The 18521-nt window shown below is 40.3% G+C and overlaps 1 protein-coding gene across 2 annotated transcripts in view; it reads right to left on the bottom strand.

Annotated features, from left to right (window-relative positions):
- Positions 1-18521, bottom strand: part of Myo3a (myosin IIIA) — a 189231-nt gene that overhangs the window by 1135 nt on the left and 169575 nt on the right. The window contains exons 30-33 of one of the 2 annotated variants that reach the window (XM_041641610.1): positions 10591-10605; positions 8131-8222; positions 6244-6284; positions 5151-5294 (exon numbers count right to left, since the gene is read on the bottom strand). In XM_041641610.1, the coding sequence (XP_041497544.1) occupies positions 5151-5294; positions 6244-6284; positions 8131-8222; positions 10591-10605 (292 nt within the window). Of the gene's footprint in view, positions 1-5150; positions 5295-6243; positions 6285-8130; positions 8235-10590; positions 10606-18521 lie in introns of both variants that reach the window. The other variant, XM_041641611.1, reaches the window with a different exon arrangement.

The raw sequence follows: 18521 nt of genomic DNA, 5'->3' as shown, positions 1-18521 counted from the left end.
TGTAAGAGCTCCAGTCAATGTGGACTTTTAGTTTCTGGCCTTCTTTCTTTTACTGAATAGGGAAAACAAATACAAATAACTCATTTGGTATTACAAAAGACCCTAAATAATAAAAGTAATCTTGAACAAAAGAATAAAGCTGGTGACATCGTGTTATTTGCTTTGAAAAATCTACAAAAAAGTAATAGCAGCCAAAGAGCATAAAAACAGATTCACAGACTGAGGAACTGGAGAAGAGGGCTCACAAACAGATTCATTTGTCTTCCATTGGGCTTGACTGAGATGCCGAGAGCTTATAGCAGGGAAAGGCTAATGTCTTCAGTAAATGATTTTGGGAAAACTGGATACACACACACACACACACACACACACACACACACACACACAAAAGAATGGTAACAGAGATTTACTTCACAGCATATACTGAAGTCCACTCAAGAAGATTAAAGACTTAAACTACCACCTAAGACAGAAAATCTGCTAGAAGAAAATATAGAGGAAAATATCTACAACACTGGTTTGGACAAAGGATTTTTGAATATCACCACCGAATCACAGGCAACAAGAGCAAACACAAACACAGACAAATCAGATTATACCAAAAAGCAGGCAAATCGGCTTAAAAATACAGCAAAAAAAAAAAAAAAGAATCAAAGCAGTGAAGAGACAACTTGCTAAAGGGTAATAAATATTTGCAAGTGATACAATTGATAAAGGGGACAGTGTCTAAAATCTACAAGGGACTCAAATAATTCAATAAAAACAAGTGAAATGGTTAAAAAAGGGACAAAGGACCTGAAGAGGCACTTCTCAGAAAAAGGCACACAGATAACCAAAATGTGCGTGCAAAAAATGCTCAATGCAAGATTGAGTGACTGTCACATTCTAGGAACAAAGGATGCCAGTACCAATACAGTACCACTCTGACTAGAAATAAGAATCAAGTTTCCAACTGTCCAACAAGAAAACTGGTTTGCTTAAAGTGACCTAGTCATTAAACAGGGTTAGGAAGTCTCTCTGTTCAGCAGCCTTAACAGATTGCTAAGCTTTTAAAAGAGTGGAAAGCTGAAGTCTCGTTGTTAGGTTAGAGAGATGACTCAGAGAATGATTAGATTTGCTGTACCCCAAGGAGGAAAAGACAGGAACTCCTGAGGAAACTGGGAGCATGGGGATCATGGGAGAGGGTAGAAGGGAATGGGGGAGGAAGGGAGGGGAGCAGAGAGAATTATATGGCTCAATAAAATCAATAAAAAAGAAAAAATTGCTGTACAAGTCTGATGTCCTGCGTTCAGATCTCTGGATGTAGGGGTGGGTATGAGTGATCCCAGAGCTCCTACAGTACCACAGGAGGTAGAGTGGGAGAATTGTTCCGAAGCCTGGAGTGTGTAGCATAGCAGTAAGATCAAGAGGCCCTGTCTAAAAACAAGGCAAGGGCAGAATGCAAAGACCAACTTGCAAATGTCTTCTGGATTCCACACGAGTGCTGTGGCAAAACTCACATAAATATAATGCTCACAAACAAAATTAAAAAAAGGGGAAGTAGCTAGAACAAGCAGGTCACATGTGTGTTTCTATTTATATGAAATGTTCTGAATAACCGCTGAAAGCAAATTGATTAGTGGTTGCCAGGGAACAGGAGTGGAAGGGTGGTGATACCAGTAGGTATTTGGTTTCCTGAAGTTAGGTCGGCATGAAATAAGGTGAATATATTAAACCCACGGAACTGGACATTTTAAAATGGTCAAGTGAATTCTGTTGTATAAATTTTATCTTAAAATTTAAAGAATGACCAACATTATTAATCATCAAGAAAATTTAAACTTAAAATCACAAGGACACATTATCTTACCTATGTAGGATGTCTGTTAACAAAATGTAAATGCTGACGCGTGTTGGTGAGGACGCGGAGGGAAGGAGCTCAGCACAGCACTGGAGTGTGTAGGCTGGTGCAGCCATCATAGAGGACAGTGGGTGCATTTTTCAAAAACATAAAGGTCTTAGTATTTAGCAACTGTTGTTAATGAGATCCCCAAAGCTCACTACCAAGCACATCACCTCAGGAAATGAAGCAAATATTCCGAGAGCTGTGTGTAGTCTAGTGCTCACCCAGTGCTACTCCCAACACCCACGCTATGCACTCAAGCCATGTGCCCACCAGTGGATGAATGGTTAATGGCCAGTTGTGGCGATAAGGATAAACCTGGAAGACAATATGTCAGATATCAGTGAAGCCCTGCAGGAGCCCACTCGTGTGTGCATCCTAAAAAACGTCAACTGCATAGGAAGGTGCTCCTCAGGACTTGGAGACAGGGAGCTGGGGACACACTGATTAAGGAATATAAAATTTCAGTTGGTAGGATTAAATTTAAGAGATCTATTGAGTGACGATAATTCATAGCAATACATCGATGACTTGAAGTTCATTTTAAGATAGACTTTTAAGGATATGTTAATGTTTTCATCATTTTAAAATTTATTTTACATATCAACCCCAGTTTCCCCTCCCTCCTTTTCTCCTGCTCCCTCCCCCATCCACTCCTCCTCCACCTCTACTTAGGTGGGGTAAGGTCTTCCAGGAAATCAATAAAGCATGGCACATCAAGCTGAGGCAGGACCAGGCTCCTCCCCCCTCTATCGAGGCCGAACAAGGCATCCCACCATAGGGAATAAGTTCTAAAATGCCAGTTTATGCCTCAGGAATAAGTCCTGTTCCCATTGCTGGAGGCCCTACAAAAGACTAAGCTACACTATTGTCACCCAGATGCAGAGGGCCTAGTTAGGTCCCATACTGGCTCCCACAAGCTCAGGCCAGCTGTCTCTGTGGGTTTCCCCCATCATGATCTTGACCCCTCCTTACTCAAACAATTCCTCCACTCTCTCTTCAACTGGAATCCAGGAGTTCAGCCCAGTGCTTGGCTGTGGATCTCTGCATCTGCTTCCAACAGGGGAAGGCCAGTTCAGACACCTTCTCCACTATTGCTAGGAGTCTTAGCTGGGGTCATCCTTGTAGGTTCCTGGGAGCCTCCCCTGCCTGGCAACAGGTTTCTCCCCAACTCCACAGTGCCCCCCTCTGTCAAGATATCTCCCCTATCACTCTCCCTCTCTGTCCTGCTCTCAACTTGACCATTCTGATCCCTCATGCTCCCATCCCTCTCTCTTTCCCTCTTACTCCCTCCTTTAATTTACCCAGGAGATCTTCTTAACTATTTCCCGTTCCTGGGGCCCTCCATGTGGGTCTCTCTTAGGGTCCTCCTTGTTACCTACCTAGCTTAAATGGGACTGAAGATTATAAAGCTATGCAAATTTTAATCAGTTCAATTTAGCTATTCCACAATATTCTTTTCTGTACCACAAATGTACATGATTTTAATTTATCAATTTAAGTTTAAAATTTATTTTAAATTTATCAACTTATCAATTTTAATGTGTCAATTAAAAAAATCCATGAAGCATTTTGCTTGTTATTGCTGGCACACTCTTCCCCAGGCCTACTCGAACCTTACTGGGAGGTGTCATCAGCAGTCGGTGAGTGTCTGTTAGTAAAGCTATGGATGTACTCACGTACACATAAAGATGCTCTTCCTGAATTAATACAATTGGGCATATACTTTAGTCTCAAATTTTGCTAATTGTTCCAATATGTAATTTAGAGCTATTCTTCTTTTGCATTTGTTGTCTGTTTTAATCCAGGCTCTTACTGAGGTTTAGCTACAGGGTTGCTGTGAGTTACCACCACCGTCTTTCTAAGTTTAGAAAAGCCCACCCCTCTGAGAGTTACCTTGTTCAGCACTGGTATGCGAATATCACATCCCACTAATCTCAGGATTGTTTGATACAAAGACCACACCTTTGTCACCCTGATAGTCACTGTTTCCTTAAGTTCCCAGCATGGAGCTTTACATAAAGTGGCAATATTAACAGTGGTTAAAGTCACTGAATTTAAGTTTATAAAACCCTGTGTTCAAATCTGTCCCCATCAGTTCTTATGTGGGTGACTGTAGTTGCTGCCCTCTGGAAACTTAGCTTCCATATTCATAAAAGAGGGCAGTAATAGTAACTGTCTTACCAGGTCAGTGAAATATCAGCATAGTGCCTAGAACTAAGTAAGCACTCAACCAAAGCCAGCTCTGGCACCCTTATTCTAGTGGATATTAAATGCACACCCATGGAAGTTGCTAGGAAGCAAGCAGTGTCTCTGTTATATAATGCCTTCAGAGTAGGCATGGATCGTCAGTTGGTGAACGAGAAAGAATATAGCAGAGACAAAGGAGCGTCAGCTGTTACAACAGGAAGCAGGCAGACCAGCGAAAAGCAGCTGAGCAGGGTGTGAAAACCCTGGGCTGAAGAACCCTCACTCGGTTTGTGACCACACACAAATCATATCAGCTCTCTGGCGCTTGGTGTTCTACTCTCTCACACAGAACCTCATGCTTCAGCTAGAACCCCACCAAGTGTGAACAGGTTATAGTTTTGGTTTCAAGATGGAAGATGAATGCATCTTCTTTTTGGAGACCATAATGCAGGTAGCGTTTGAAAGAGCAAATGAAGGTGGATAATGATAGCCATCAGTATTTATAGAAATCCTCCCCTGGGGACACAGTGTGCTAAGCAGGGTATCATTTCACTTAAACTCTAACAAGACAGTGAGGCGGGAATTTTGAAGATTCTTTTGTGGGTGTGAAAACTGTGGCTTAAAGAGCTCAGAAAAGATAAAACTTCTCAAGTAGCTCAATCAGGGTCCAACTCAAGACATTTGGACTGAAGAATTCTTTTCTCTAACCATCACTGCACACAGTAAAAGAGAAGAGAGAGGGGGTCTGGGAACCCTAGGCCAACAGGAACCTGGCTAAGGATTTCCGATCAGTTCCCAGTTCCTGCACATTCTCCTATTTTTTATGCACCATGTTTATATTCTCCTACACACCTCTAGTTTCAAAACTTCACCATGAATTTTGAAGAAAAGGGGAAAATTATTCAAAAGAACCGCTATAAATGGGCTGCCTATGCATGCTTCAGCATTGCCAGGGCACAAATTGCAAAAATTTCAGATTTTATGGTATATATATAAAACAAAACTGCTTAAAATTGGGATTTTTGAATTTCCATTTAAAATTTACCATTGAAAGTTATACTGCACTATGCGTTGTTACCTTTCATTAGCCTCGGGGCGTTGATCCAGGAGTTCCTTCTGTGGTCTCCATTCTCTTACATTAGAGCTATGCTCCTTTGGTCCAGAATTAGAAGGCAAAAGTTCTTTATAATAGAAGTCTTCCAGACCTAGTAATTTTCCTTGACTGGAAGTGAACACATACGCATGATCAGTATAATTTCTACTCCCTTGACTTACAGGCCAAGTGTCTCCTTCTTAATATTTACTGTAATTTAAGAGCATCACATATGTGAGAGAAATCTTGAAATGTAAAAATCAGTAATCCTGTTCATTAAAAGCATTCCTAGACTGGGCGGTGGTGGCGCACGCCTTTAATCCCAGCACTTGGGAGGCAGAGGCAGGCGGATCTCTGTGAGTTCGAGGCCAGCCTGGTCTACAAGAGCTAGTTTCAGGACAGGAACCAAAAGCTATGGAGAAACCCTGTCTCAAAAAATCCAAAAAAACAAAAAACAAAAAAACAAAAACGAAAACAAAAATCAAACCAAAAAACCTCTCATCCTTACCTTGACTAGCACATTAGCTGCTGACTGGCGCCTCTTGCTTTTGTCAGGTTTGATTTAACTTGAACTGGGAGTTTCCAGAACTGCCAGTGACATGGCACTGATTTGGCCAGTCTACACTCCCATTCACACCAGGCTCATCTAGCTGAAGACTGGCCTTGGTGAGTGAATACAGAGAACTTTCAAGTGCTTTCATCCATAGCCTTAACTGACTTCCGCTATAGGTATCACCAGGTGATAAATAGGGAACTCTGTTTATGTTCTGTATAAGCACCTCCTTCTATTGCTAGCATTATCTGAAAGTGATTTGGCATGAGAACAAAATTAGAATGTCAAACATTGAAAGACTGCAATATTAAAGGGAAAGGAGTCGTGTGAAGGTAAGTGTACCATATCTACAACAACTTCTACCCTTGCCATCCTAACAACCCAAAAAAGCATAAAACATGACATTAAATATGTAAAAGGACCATACTTCTTTCCAAATATGTGTGATTGCTAATAAAATTTGAACATAAAGATTTATAGTTTTATTTGAACAAAATGGTGCTGTAATTTTGAAGAGATGATTACCTGTCTTTTCTTGGTCTCCGTTTTTCTTCTTGGCTTGATTTCTAATGGGAATAGAATAATTGAAAATACATAATATATAGTAATATGAAATCATAATGCATAATTTATTATCTTAATGATGGATGAGAAAGAAGGAGAACAAGAATAAGTGATTACTAGCTTATAAAACTATTTCATATAACATATACTATGTGACTCTGTTTATATGGGGTTCTATAAAAGGCAAATACATAGACGACAGTCAATTAGTGATTACTTAGGATTTGGGTCAGGAATGGAGTGTGGGAGTGACTGATAGTGGGTAGAGTTTCATCTTGGAGTGATAGAAATCTTGTAGAATTGACTGTGGTGATGGTTGAACTAAAAGCTATTGTGTTGTACTTTAACTGGGTGATTTATATGACTTGTGACATATCCTAACACACTATGAATGAATGCACCTACATATGGACCTCTCTGTGTGCACATCCAAGTAGATTATGTGATAGGTATTAGGTAGTTTGCTATTTGTATTTGGAGCTGCAAGAGTAATCTAAGCCAGAGACAATGGTTTTTAACTCAGCAGTGACTGAGGTCATGACAGATGATGAGATTATTCTAAGAAACTCAAAGGTGAAGGGGTTGTAAGTGTGAATTCTGGGCAACACCATAAAGGAGAGAAGCATGGTGCAGAACCATGATGAAGGGGAAGACTAGAGTTGACCCAGCTAACTGGGAAGCCCGATGTGAGCTTCATTTTCCTGCCTGTGGCATGTGACTCTTGTTTCCGATGAACTCTCAGATTCTCTGGGTTTTCCTGAGCATGGAGTTCTGCTCCTATGTGTGACAGTAGAGAGTGTACATGGAATAAATATTAGAAGTGGAGGGACCACTGGGGTCAAAGGAACCCATTGGGTGGGAAAGACTTGGAGCCTAAGGGGATGCTTGCTCACTGTGGGAATTTAAGCAATTTATTATGGAGAGTTGACACAGGGCAGAAGCTCTTTGTTCAGTGAAGAAGACATTGTAATATGGACTTCTTGCTGAAGGAGTTACTGAGCCAACTGAAGGAATAACAACCAAATTTATAATTTAGAGAATTTTCTTGTGTAGGTTGGGGAAGCTGAGATTTGAAGTTTTAACCAGTCTGACTGAGAAACGATGACTGTTGGAACTGGGATGTGCTATGTGCTTAGAGAAGGAGGAAGAACTGGTAGTGAGAAGGCAGAATTGTAGAACTGGCATAGGTGTCAGGTATAAAAGGGAGCGTAAGACCCAGGACAACCATTAAGTTCTGGTTTAGGGAACCAAGGTGATTAGCAGTGGCATGCATGGAGGACAGGAGCATGAGGGGAAGGGAGCCTAGTAGAGACCATAACACTGCCAACTGAGTGGATCCAGGAGATCTCAATAAAGTTAATGGCTCTGATATGAACATAAGATGTTCACCCGTGTCTCACAATTCTGACCCCAGAAGTGAACATAATGTTAGGGGCTGGCTCTAGGAGGCTGTCACAATGGTTATGAATATGTCTTACTATCGGCCAGGAATTTGCAGAAACTCAACAAAGTTTCACTTCTCTTTTTCTGCTGGCAGGTATTGGAATGAATGCCTCTGTCCAGAGGGCTTTCCTATGACGGATTTTCCTTTCTAGGTTGATATTTATATGTAAGCTCAGATAAGTGGTTACCAGAAAAAGTTTCTGGGTGAATACGGTAGGTCCAAGACTACAAGAGAAGCCAGGACTATGAGGAAAATGGCTGGAGGGAAACAAAGGGGACACTTAATGGGTTATCTGTGAAATGGAATTTGAGGAGGGCCTCTATGCTGCAAGGCCTTCTGGGGCAGCCTAATGTAGCCATGGTTTCCGTTGGTCTTCAATTTGACTGCAAGAATGAGCCACTTACATGGAGTAGATAATAGTACGTAGAATCTTCAGGGTTATTTAATGTTTTGGGTTTTCGGGGTCTTCTCGGAGGTCTCAATATTTTTGGCTCTTCTTTAGAGACACCTATAAGAAAGGTGATTGTAAATAAGTTCTAGATTCAGAAACTATGTTTTCCTTTGGATAAATGAGAATGTCTGCATGTAAGCTGCATTTGTTATTTACCCATGTCATATTTCTTGTCATGTGCTTTCTTCCAATTGTCTGACAATTTAGGACTTTGAGAGGAAGAGGGAGAAAACAAGCAAAAAGAGTTTGGTAATGTGGAATAGGGACACAAGTTCATAAAAGGGATGAGGTCACGGCCATTCTTAGAATGTTTGAGCTGAATCTACTTATCTCATTTTTACCTCAATTGCAAGAAAATAAAAATAAAGTATCAAGTTATTATATATATTCTTAGCATTTTCAGAAACACTTTAAAGTTGTCTGTGACTAAATTTTAACTTGATTTTAATACCATTTAAAGTCAGATTGAAGTATTAGAACTATCCCATTGCAACAAAAATAAATTGAAGATGGCAAAGAATCTGAATAATTGCTGTGCAACTGAGGAACAAAAAAAGATTCTGAGAATAAAGGAATTCTTGGATCTGCAGCCATTAAATTGTCTCTATTCAATCTGAGTATTATTACAGATTCCATTGAACATGGCTATTAGGGCTGGGCAGGCACAAAGGAGGAAGGGAATAGGGGAGAAAGGCAGAAGAAGAAAAACAACTAAACAAATTTTGTTTGAAAAGGGTCACAATGACTTGCATAAAATCCAGCCAGCCCAATCCAAGCATGGCTGGGGAGGAGCTTATAGAGTCCCAACTCTTGTCTATGAAGCTGTTGGCAACTGATGACTGTTGGGGAGAAAGTTTTCTACAGGGATGAGGTCCCTGAGATGCTACCCACCTTCTAGCACCTTGTCCCACAGATTAAAAAGGCTCAGTGGGTATTTAAACACAGAGAGCAAGTGGAGTTGGTTGGGATGGGGGAGTGGTAAAGACATAGAGGTTGAATTAGAGAGAATGGGAGGGTGGACTTGACCAAAATATGTTACCTGTACATATGAACATTGAACAAAATATTTCATTATTTAAATATTTATATATTTATTCTATGCATATAAATGATTTCTCTGTGTACTAAATGACTGCCTAGTGCCAGTGGAGTTCAGAAGAGGGTGCTGGGTCATTTGGAACTGATTCCTTGGAACTGGGATTATAAATGGTTGAGAGTCACCAAGTGGATGGTGAAAATCAAAGCTGGGTTTTCTGCAAGAGAAGCTAGAGCTCTTGACCACTGAGCCATTTCTCCAGTCCCAGAAAAACAAAATGCCTCCTAGAAGATCAAGAGTACTCTAGGAAGACAGATTGTAGGCCCTTTCTGTCCCAGTCTTTCTAGTTCTTTGCACCTCTGAGTGTCACTGCCATCAACCTTCTGACCCAAGGACCATATTTCTGAAGATGGACTCCATTTCCTGCTTTTTCCTGAACTCTCAGAACTTCAGGAAACAGAATAAATACTCAGTGAAGGATTTCTGGTTGGGGCTGCAGCAATAGCTCAGCAGTTAATAAGAGAGCTTCCTGCTCTTCCAGAGGACTAGAGTTCAGTTGCCAGCACCCACGTCACACAGCTCACAATTTCCTATAATACCAGCTCCATGGAAATCTGACTACTTCTTCTGGCCTCAATTGGCATCTGTACACATGTGTGCAAACACACACACACGAACAAGGGTAAAGCTGCATTGACAAACCAAGAACAGAGGCCTCAGAGGAATCCTGCTGGTGTAATACTGTGATCTCAGACTTTGAGCCTCTAGAATGGAAGGCAAGAGTTATGCTGCCTAAGACACTTGATCTGAAGTTTGCTACAGTAGCCCCAGAAGATGAATATAGAGCCAAGCTTGTATTTGTTGCTACTGCTCTCTTTTAGGGTTGAAGTTAACAATGGATGCCTTCCTTGATTGTTCACCACTCCTTTATTGAGCCAGGATGAACCAGGAGTTTGAGAATTACTGCTAATCTATGTAGCCAGCCTGCCCCTGCAATCTTCTGTCTCTGCTTCCCTAGTGCTTTTCTAGTGATCACCATGCTTGCCTGGCTTTTTCGTGGGCTCTGAGGATTCAAACTCTGGTCCCTGTGCTTGCAGGAGAAGATGTTTAGGTTCTTTTCCTATGATGGTTTTTTTTTTTTTTTTTTTTGGTTTTTCAAGTCAGGGTTTCTCTATGGTTTTTTGGAGCCTGTCCTGGAACTAGCTCTTGTAGACCAGGCTGGTCTCGAACTCACAGACTCACAGAGATCCGCCTGCCTCTGCCTCCCGAGTGCTGGGATTAAAGGCGTGCGCCACCACCGCCCGGCCTCCTATGATGGTTTTTATACACACAACGGGCATAGAGTGCTATGGGCGATGCTTACTCAAGTTCTGACACGGCCCTGACAGACTCCTGACCTTGCCCAGGTGGGCAGCACGAGACAGGGGTTCGGAGCCGTTAGGAGGTTATATACACATTAGCTGACAGGCACTGGGCTGAATGGACAGTAGATGCTTGCTGTAGTTTTATTAAGTGGGTCACTGACTTGCCATCACATATGAAATCAAATATCCAACACTCCAAAGATAAATGTAAATAAGACAGCCACTAAAACTCTGGGAAGAAAATCCAGGTGAATTTATGAAGCACTTAGGGCTATAAATACCTTAATCAAAATTCAGGAGTCAGAAAGCATACATATTTGTGCATCTTAAAATAGCTAAGGAGCTGAGATGCAGGGATATAAGACTTGCCTAGCACATTCAAGGCCCTGGGTTCAATCCCCAGCACCATATAAAAAAAAGACAAAAGCTTTTATGTGGCAATAAATCAAAAGGGATAAGAAAAACTGGGAAAGCTGTATTTTACAGCCCCCCCCCCGTCCCGACAAATAACAGGTAGTTGAGGTAAGTGCTGATAAAAGCCCACACATGTGTAGACCAACAGGAAGATGGAAAAAAGATACAGATGAGAAGATCAAGATGAGCAAGTTAATACAGTAAGTCAGCATCAAAGGCAGCTTTACAAGGGGAAAGGCGGCAACAATGATCATTTTTGCTGCAGACAAATGAGCAAAGATTACAAAGAAACATAACCCTTACAGGCAGGAGTCAGAGCAAGCATATGTTCTCAGATGGCTGAAGCAAATGCCAATTTTTACAGATTTTTAGCAAAGTAGACCCACAATAAAAAACAAAACAAAAGTCCCACCTTTTCTCTCAATAATCCTATTACCTTTAAAGTTTATCTCATACTTATAATTCTAGTAAACAAAAAAGTTTCAAAGATGTTTGCTCAATATCTTTCCATAGTGGCAATGCTTGGGAAAAAGCAAGTAAGAACACATGAATGTATTTGCAAAGCATAGGAAAGAATATGTGTTTTATAATAAGGAGAGGAGGAGGAGGAGAGTAAAATGGGCTGGAGGCAGAGAAGGAAGCAGGATTAAAGGGAAAAAGAAAATGTAAGCTAAGAATGCATTTATAAAAATATTTATAAATACACATATGGGTTTGAGTGTATCACAGCCCTAACGAAGCACAAATACATTGAATTGAATTTTTAGAATATTTAAGTACTCTTATGCTTTATGGAATTCATATTAGCTTAGTTTTTCAGCTTCTTTGTTTTCACCAGACTTCTAAAACAGGGGCCTAAGTGTTGTTAAAGGGGTGGCTTCCTAAGACATTGCCCTGTGAGGTGGACAGCCAGGAATGAAAACAATTGGTGGGTCTGATCGCTCTGCCAAATTTCCTTGGTCTGTTTTATTTTCTGGTTTCTGCAAGCCCCGCCCCCTGAGAGTTTATCAGTACACAGGAGAGGCACAAGTTTATTCAGTGCCCCAATGTCCTTCTTCATTTTGTTCCTTCGGGGAACACAAGCCTTGTCAAATAATCACCCTGTCCCCATAATTACAAAAATGACACAAACATTTATAATCACAGACTTTCCACAGTGTATCAATGTTGGCACTAGGAAAATTAGGTTTGTGGCTATTTCGTGTGGTGTGAATGATAAACACAGCCTGCAAAGGTTACAGCCAGGAGGCTAGGCATTTATTCATATTGTAGTGCTGGTGATAATTTCCTTAAGTGTTTCGATTTATCAGAAATGTACCTTTTGGATAATAAATAGGCAGGCATTTCAATTTATATCCAGAAGAAAGGAGACAAATTTAAAACTCACTGCTAGCATTTGCTTTTGAAAGTTTAAGTTCCGTATTTTTCTCATTTAGTGATAATTACACTGCTTTACTTATGACTTCACCCAGCGTGATTTCCCTGAGCATCAAGGGCCCAGGTCAGGTGTCAGCAGCTGCACATTGAGCTACTCTCTTTTCTTAAGAAGCCAGTTTTTCAGTTTTTTGTAAATTTCCATTTCTTCTTGACAGGCTATGACCTTCAAGAAATACAATGACCTATGTAATTCTTAAGGACTTCTCTGTAGACGCCCTACAAACACTCATCCAGGACTGATGGCCACTTGCGGTTTCCTATTCATCTGCCCTCAGGCCAGGCTCAGAAACCTAGAGACCTGAACCCAAGTCCTGTGTGTTAAGGTAAGCTTCAAAGTGCTCTTCTTGGTCTGGCCTGACCTCCTCCCTTTCTCTCTGGGAGATCTTCTCAGTTCTCACTGGACCTGGTTTGATCTTTTGCTTTTCCCGTGGATGCTCATGTTCTCCTTGCTGATGGAAGGAGCAGGGTTCAGGGCTTGCCTTGGTTGAGTGTCCTTAGCAGTATGGGTGCAGCATATTGTCCCTTGTGAGTGACCTGTTTCAGTCTCCTGACCTTCTTTACAAGAGAGCTACTGCTCTTCCCTCCATCTGAACTGCACAACTCATGGTTTTGGATACCAGGGCTGGCTTACAACCACAGTTACTATGGACTACCATGGCTACCGTGGACTTACAGTGTTTGTGAACTCTCGGCCTTGGGCACTTGTTAATAACATACAGAGCCTTGAGAATGTATAGGCCCCTCTGGTCTTATTTTTTTCCCATATATGTTGGAAGGTATTCTGCATGCTATGGGAGGAGAAAGGAAATAATTTACATAACTCAGACACAAATTCTGTGACCTCCAACAGTGACCTGCCTGTAGTATATACTTTTGCAATAATGGCACAAATGATATGGAATAACCAACCACTTTTTGATTGGATTTAAGCCCCACTCCATAAGATAGAATCTGTACCAAACACTGTTAAAGTGGCCAAGAGTCAGAGGATAGGTCATAGGCCTAGGAGAAAACCTACTACTATTATTCTGCTAAAGGAACACAGCAATAATGACATATTGCTATGCCCACAATCAGTGCTTAACTCAATCCTCATTAGAGAGCTTTTTCCTGTAGTAGATGGAAATTAACATAGAGATTCAGAACTGAACAATGTGTGGAGAATGACTTTGGAGCACCCAGTCCTTAATGGGGAATATTTTCACCAAAGCCATCCCCTCAAGGTCAAGTGATCTGTGAATAAGAGGAGGCAGAAAGATTGGAAGAGCCAGAGGTGGTGGTGACTTCAAGGAAACAGTGTCTTCTAGACACAGCAGGACTGATTGACATCAAACTCACAGAGACTGTGACAGCACACACCTCCTGCCACTTTAGCCACTTCAAAGAAAAGAAGGAAAAAGCAGTCCTACTATAAGGTGAGAGCCACAGCTATCCACTTGGCGATCCTTGCCTCTTGGACCTATCACTATACACATACCACATGCTTTTGTCACCTTCATTGGGCTGAGGTGAGGCAAGTCTTGCTCTAACCTATGGGACTAGCTCTGGATTTGCTCACAGGCATCGTGCAGTTATATGCCACAGCAGACGCACACAGGCCTGCACAGTGATGCAGATGGCAACTGAGAGAGAACTGCACTTCAGGCAGGGGAGACACCATCATTAACACTGATTTACATCATCACTGTAGATCATCCAAAGACTCCAGATGAGGTTCATCGATAAAAACCCATGATTATGTGCTTAGAACACAAGGGAACTTAGTAGTGGTATTTAAGGTCTCTAACTATGTCTTGGTTCCTTTCAAACTTAATAAAATGTTGATTTTAATTTATCTGAAAAAATATTTAGATATATATAGTCTGAGGTAAAAATGGTAAAACCTTGTCTTTTTTTCAAAGAGCCAACTAAACACACACACACACACACACACACACACACACACACACACACACAGAGAGAGAGAGAGAGAGAGAGAGAGAGAGAGAATGTGAACTTTTGAGTTCTCTACGCATGGTTTAGATTTCCCCTGCCCTTTGCTCTGTAACACAGATGACAATTTGAGAATCTTCTCAAAGAGCTGAGCTACATTAGTATTTTTCAAAAGCCAATATTCCTTATTAGAGCATGTCCAAACACGGTAGCTGGAAGAGACACCAAGCTACCTTTGGCATATTTGGAGATGAGACACTACTAGGCAGAGTGAAGTAGCTTGCTTCAGGTTGCAGTGGCGTTGGACAGGTTCTTCATTTTCCCTAGCACTGAAGACAGCGAAGATGGAATGTGTCCACTCAGCTCTGATGAGAACTTTGCTCTCCTTCAATCAGACGCTGAGTCTTTCTAGAACTCTTGGCAATGAACCGCCTCTCCTTGGGGGAAGAGTGAGCTGTCTTGTTTACAGAATTACAATTCCCATTCCGGAGCAATATTTCATCCTGTAGTTGGATTAGCTTGCAAATTGCTATGATTATTCTTTGATAAATGCACTTTAAGAGACGTTAATATTCCATGGATGGCGCGTCATTACTTATTCTTTTCTCTTCGTCCAACCTTGTTTCTTACCATGTACACAAATTTTCTCTTTTTAAGCTCTGATCATTTCCTTGGCTATTTCCTCATAAGTAGTTTTACTGGGTCAATTATATAAACAATTTCTTTTCCTTCCTGCCTGCCTGTTAGTTTTTCTTTTTCTTTCTTCTTCTCTCTCTGTATTGTCCTCCCATTTTTCAAAATATTGAGTATAATCTCAGTCTTCTTATATTTGGCAGTAATAAATAAGTACATTCTCACCATTGTTCAACTTTTCCTTATTCTTTCTATTTTGATAAGTAAAACAGTCACTTGTTTTAATTTATACTCTTTATTCCTGGATGTCACACATGTGTTCACTCATCAACCATGTACCTGCTTATGCAAACCAATCAGTGTCTTGAGTCTCCTTTCTATCGGGAGCATTCCTGGCTTTCCTAATCTGTGTGAGCACTTTTTCTGTCTCCCACACAAGCCTGAACATTTCTCTAAAATACCCTCACTGGCTTCTTGTCAGTTCTTCAGTCTTCTGATGATTCCTTTGAGTCCCTAGAAGGTCTGAGCACCCTAAATAATTATCATTTTCCTCCTGCTCCTTTATTCCCATGCCATCTTTTTCTGAGCAGAGATTGTGAAGTACTCAGACACAGACACTGGTCTCTGTCTTCCTCAACCTTAAAAAATAACAGCTCTGGAAAAGGTTTGGATAGTCAGTGACAAGTAAGAACCTACTGAATTTTCTCTCTGAAATCAGAAACAGTTTTAAACACTATCCAGCTGTGTCTTGTTGGCTTGTGATAAATATTTTAATAAAATTAGGTTGATTTTAGGTGTACTCATGGTTGTATGATGGAGTTTTTACTATGGAAGCATATGTCTTCAGTGATGACATTATTTTATTCATTTTGTTGATCACGTACTTTTTCTGTCTGAAATTTATGAATGATCTTTAGTAAAATTAAAGTTTGAGGGCAATGATTTAGAATGCAATGTTTTGTTTTATCTTATTTTTCTTTTTTTAATTGAAAACAGATGCTTTTTCTCATACAGTTTTTCTTGATTACAGCCCCCACTTTACTCCTCCCAGTCCCTCTCTATCTTCTCTCCCAACGTGATCCACTTCCTCTCTGAATCTCATTTGAAAAGAACAGGCTTCCAAGAGATAATAACCAAACATGACAAACAACAACAACCAAACCATCACATAAGAGTTAGTCAAGGCAAACCACAGAGGAAAAAGACCCCCAAGAAAAGGCACAAGAATCGGAGACACTTTTTCACCCTTTCAGGAGTCCAATAAACACACTAAACTGAAAGCTACAATATATACACAGAGGACCCGGTGCAGACCCGTGTAGGCCTGTGCTTGCTGCTTCAGTCTCTGTGAGTTCGTATGAGCTTTGCTCAGTTGTTTGAGAGGGCCTCGTGTTTCTGATGTTCTCTATCCCCTCTTGTACTTACACTGTGCCCACCTCCTCATCTGTGGGATTCCTTCAGCTCTGAGAGCAAGGTTTTGATGGAGACAACCCATTTAGAGATATGTGGCACAAAGTCTTCCCCCACCTTCCTTCCCCCACCTTCCTCCCCCCCCCCCCCTCTCTCTCTCTCTGATGTCTGGCTGTGGGTCTCTGGGTTCCCACCTACTGGAGAAGAAAGCTTAACTGAAATATTTTAAATTCTTGCAATGCCATAGTGTCTCCCCTTGTAATCCTGAAACACAACACATCATTCCATCATGCATCTCTTCTTTATTGTCTCTTTGTGATTTCCTTGTAAGCTTCATTTTAAGATATTAATTTCCATAATTATTTCCAGTGAGTTATATTCCATTGTACTAGTTTATAGGAAAAAATAACTGTGATACATATCAACCTATGTATCATCTATTGATCTATCTGTCTGTCTGTCTATCTATCTACCATTACCCATCTCTTACGTCATCATCTGTATATCCATACTTAACTTTGTTGCTGAAGCAAATTATTGCTGAGACCTATTCCTTGCATTGTTAAAGCCATTCTTTACATTGTTAAGGTGTAATTCTCCCACCATTTTATGCACCCTCTTTTATGATTATTTTCCTCAGAAACATCTCTACTTTCATACTATATCAGCTGAAACTGTTGCTTTTTACATTTTATTTTAATCTTGCTCTTGAATGGAATGGTTTTCATTGTTTCATAGTTAATTGTGATGCTGGTTTTAATTGAGGAAATACACACATTGCTAAAGAATATACTTCAGTTTTTAGTTTACTGGGTTTTGCATTTTATTAATACTACATTCTGGATTCTATTAAAAACGGCTTTGGTATTTATCGAGATTTTTCTTCTGACCTTTTGATATAGAGTTATATTCATATCATACGTATCACTTGGACAGTCTCTCCTATATGCTGTTGCATTCCACAGGAGAGCACTGTTTTCAGGAATTTTACCTTTAAATCCATAACTGACATGGGCTGATTCAGGTTGAACAGAACATTGATTTGAAACTTTTTGTTCTAAGATGTATAGACTTTCTAAAATAGATGTCATTTAATTTTACTTCTTAAACATAACACACACTGTGGATATTAGCTGTTCTTTGAATATCTGAGGACATTGTCTAAATATGTTCTTATATACTGTTTTGGAAATAATTTTTTTTTTTTGGATTTTTCGAGACAGCGTTTCTCCATAGTTTTTGGTTCCTGTCCTAGAACTAGCTCTTGTAGACCAGGCTGGCCTCGAACTCACAGAGATCTGCCAGCCTCTGCCTCCCAAGTGCTGGGATTAAAGGCGTGCGCCACCACCGCCTGGTTGGAAATAATTTTTTGATGGAATACCATTGTAATGTTTTTCTTTGGAAGGCATATTACATTAAGTAATTAATTTTGCAAAGTTAATTGGCTTTTCAGAAGACAGGCATTTTAGTATTTTCATAATGTAGTTGGTACAATCTTATTCTTATTTCTATTTATTTATGTATTAAAAATAATTAGGACTTTTTCTTTTTGTGTTTAGTAGCATTACCGTAGCTTCATTTATATAACTGTATTTCTGTCTTGTATTGCACCCCCTCCCCCAGTGCCCTTATGTTTGAACTCCACAAGGACTGAAACAATTCATTGGGTGAGCCTTCATGATTCAGTGGTCTCAGGGAATGCCCTTACAGACAGATCTGGAGGTGAGCTTCACTGTACCTAGCTGAGCTGGCAATCAAGATCAACCATGACACCTGACTATTCTAAGTTTGGGCTTTATTGAATCGTTTACAAACCAAGAATCATCTAAAATTATATCGCATGGTAATTATTAAAAGAAATTTAAGCATTGTATTTATAAAAATAAAAACAAAAGTAACAGATCAAAAATTGTTTTAAAGCAGCTTGTCTTACTTCTACAACGCTTACATTGTCTTTAGACTGAATTTCTGACGTGTAAACTAAATCCATTCCAACAAAACACTTAAAACCGAAAGCTTGAGGTGGAAGCAAAACTTCTGCAGCCAAATTACTTTTTCATATTGCATAGATTTTTAACTCCTCAAGACTGCAGAGGACATGGAATTAACACAGAAACA

This window comes from Microtus oregoni, unplaced genomic scaffold (assembly GCF_018167655.1).
Source record: "Microtus oregoni isolate MIOR12 unplaced genomic scaffold, Mior012 000070F_ref0000104, whole genome shotgun sequence".
In the NCBI taxonomy this organism is placed as follows: Eukaryota; Metazoa; Chordata; class Mammalia; order Rodentia; family Cricetidae; genus Microtus; species Microtus oregoni.
This window is presented reverse-complemented; position numbering and strand designations above follow the sequence as displayed.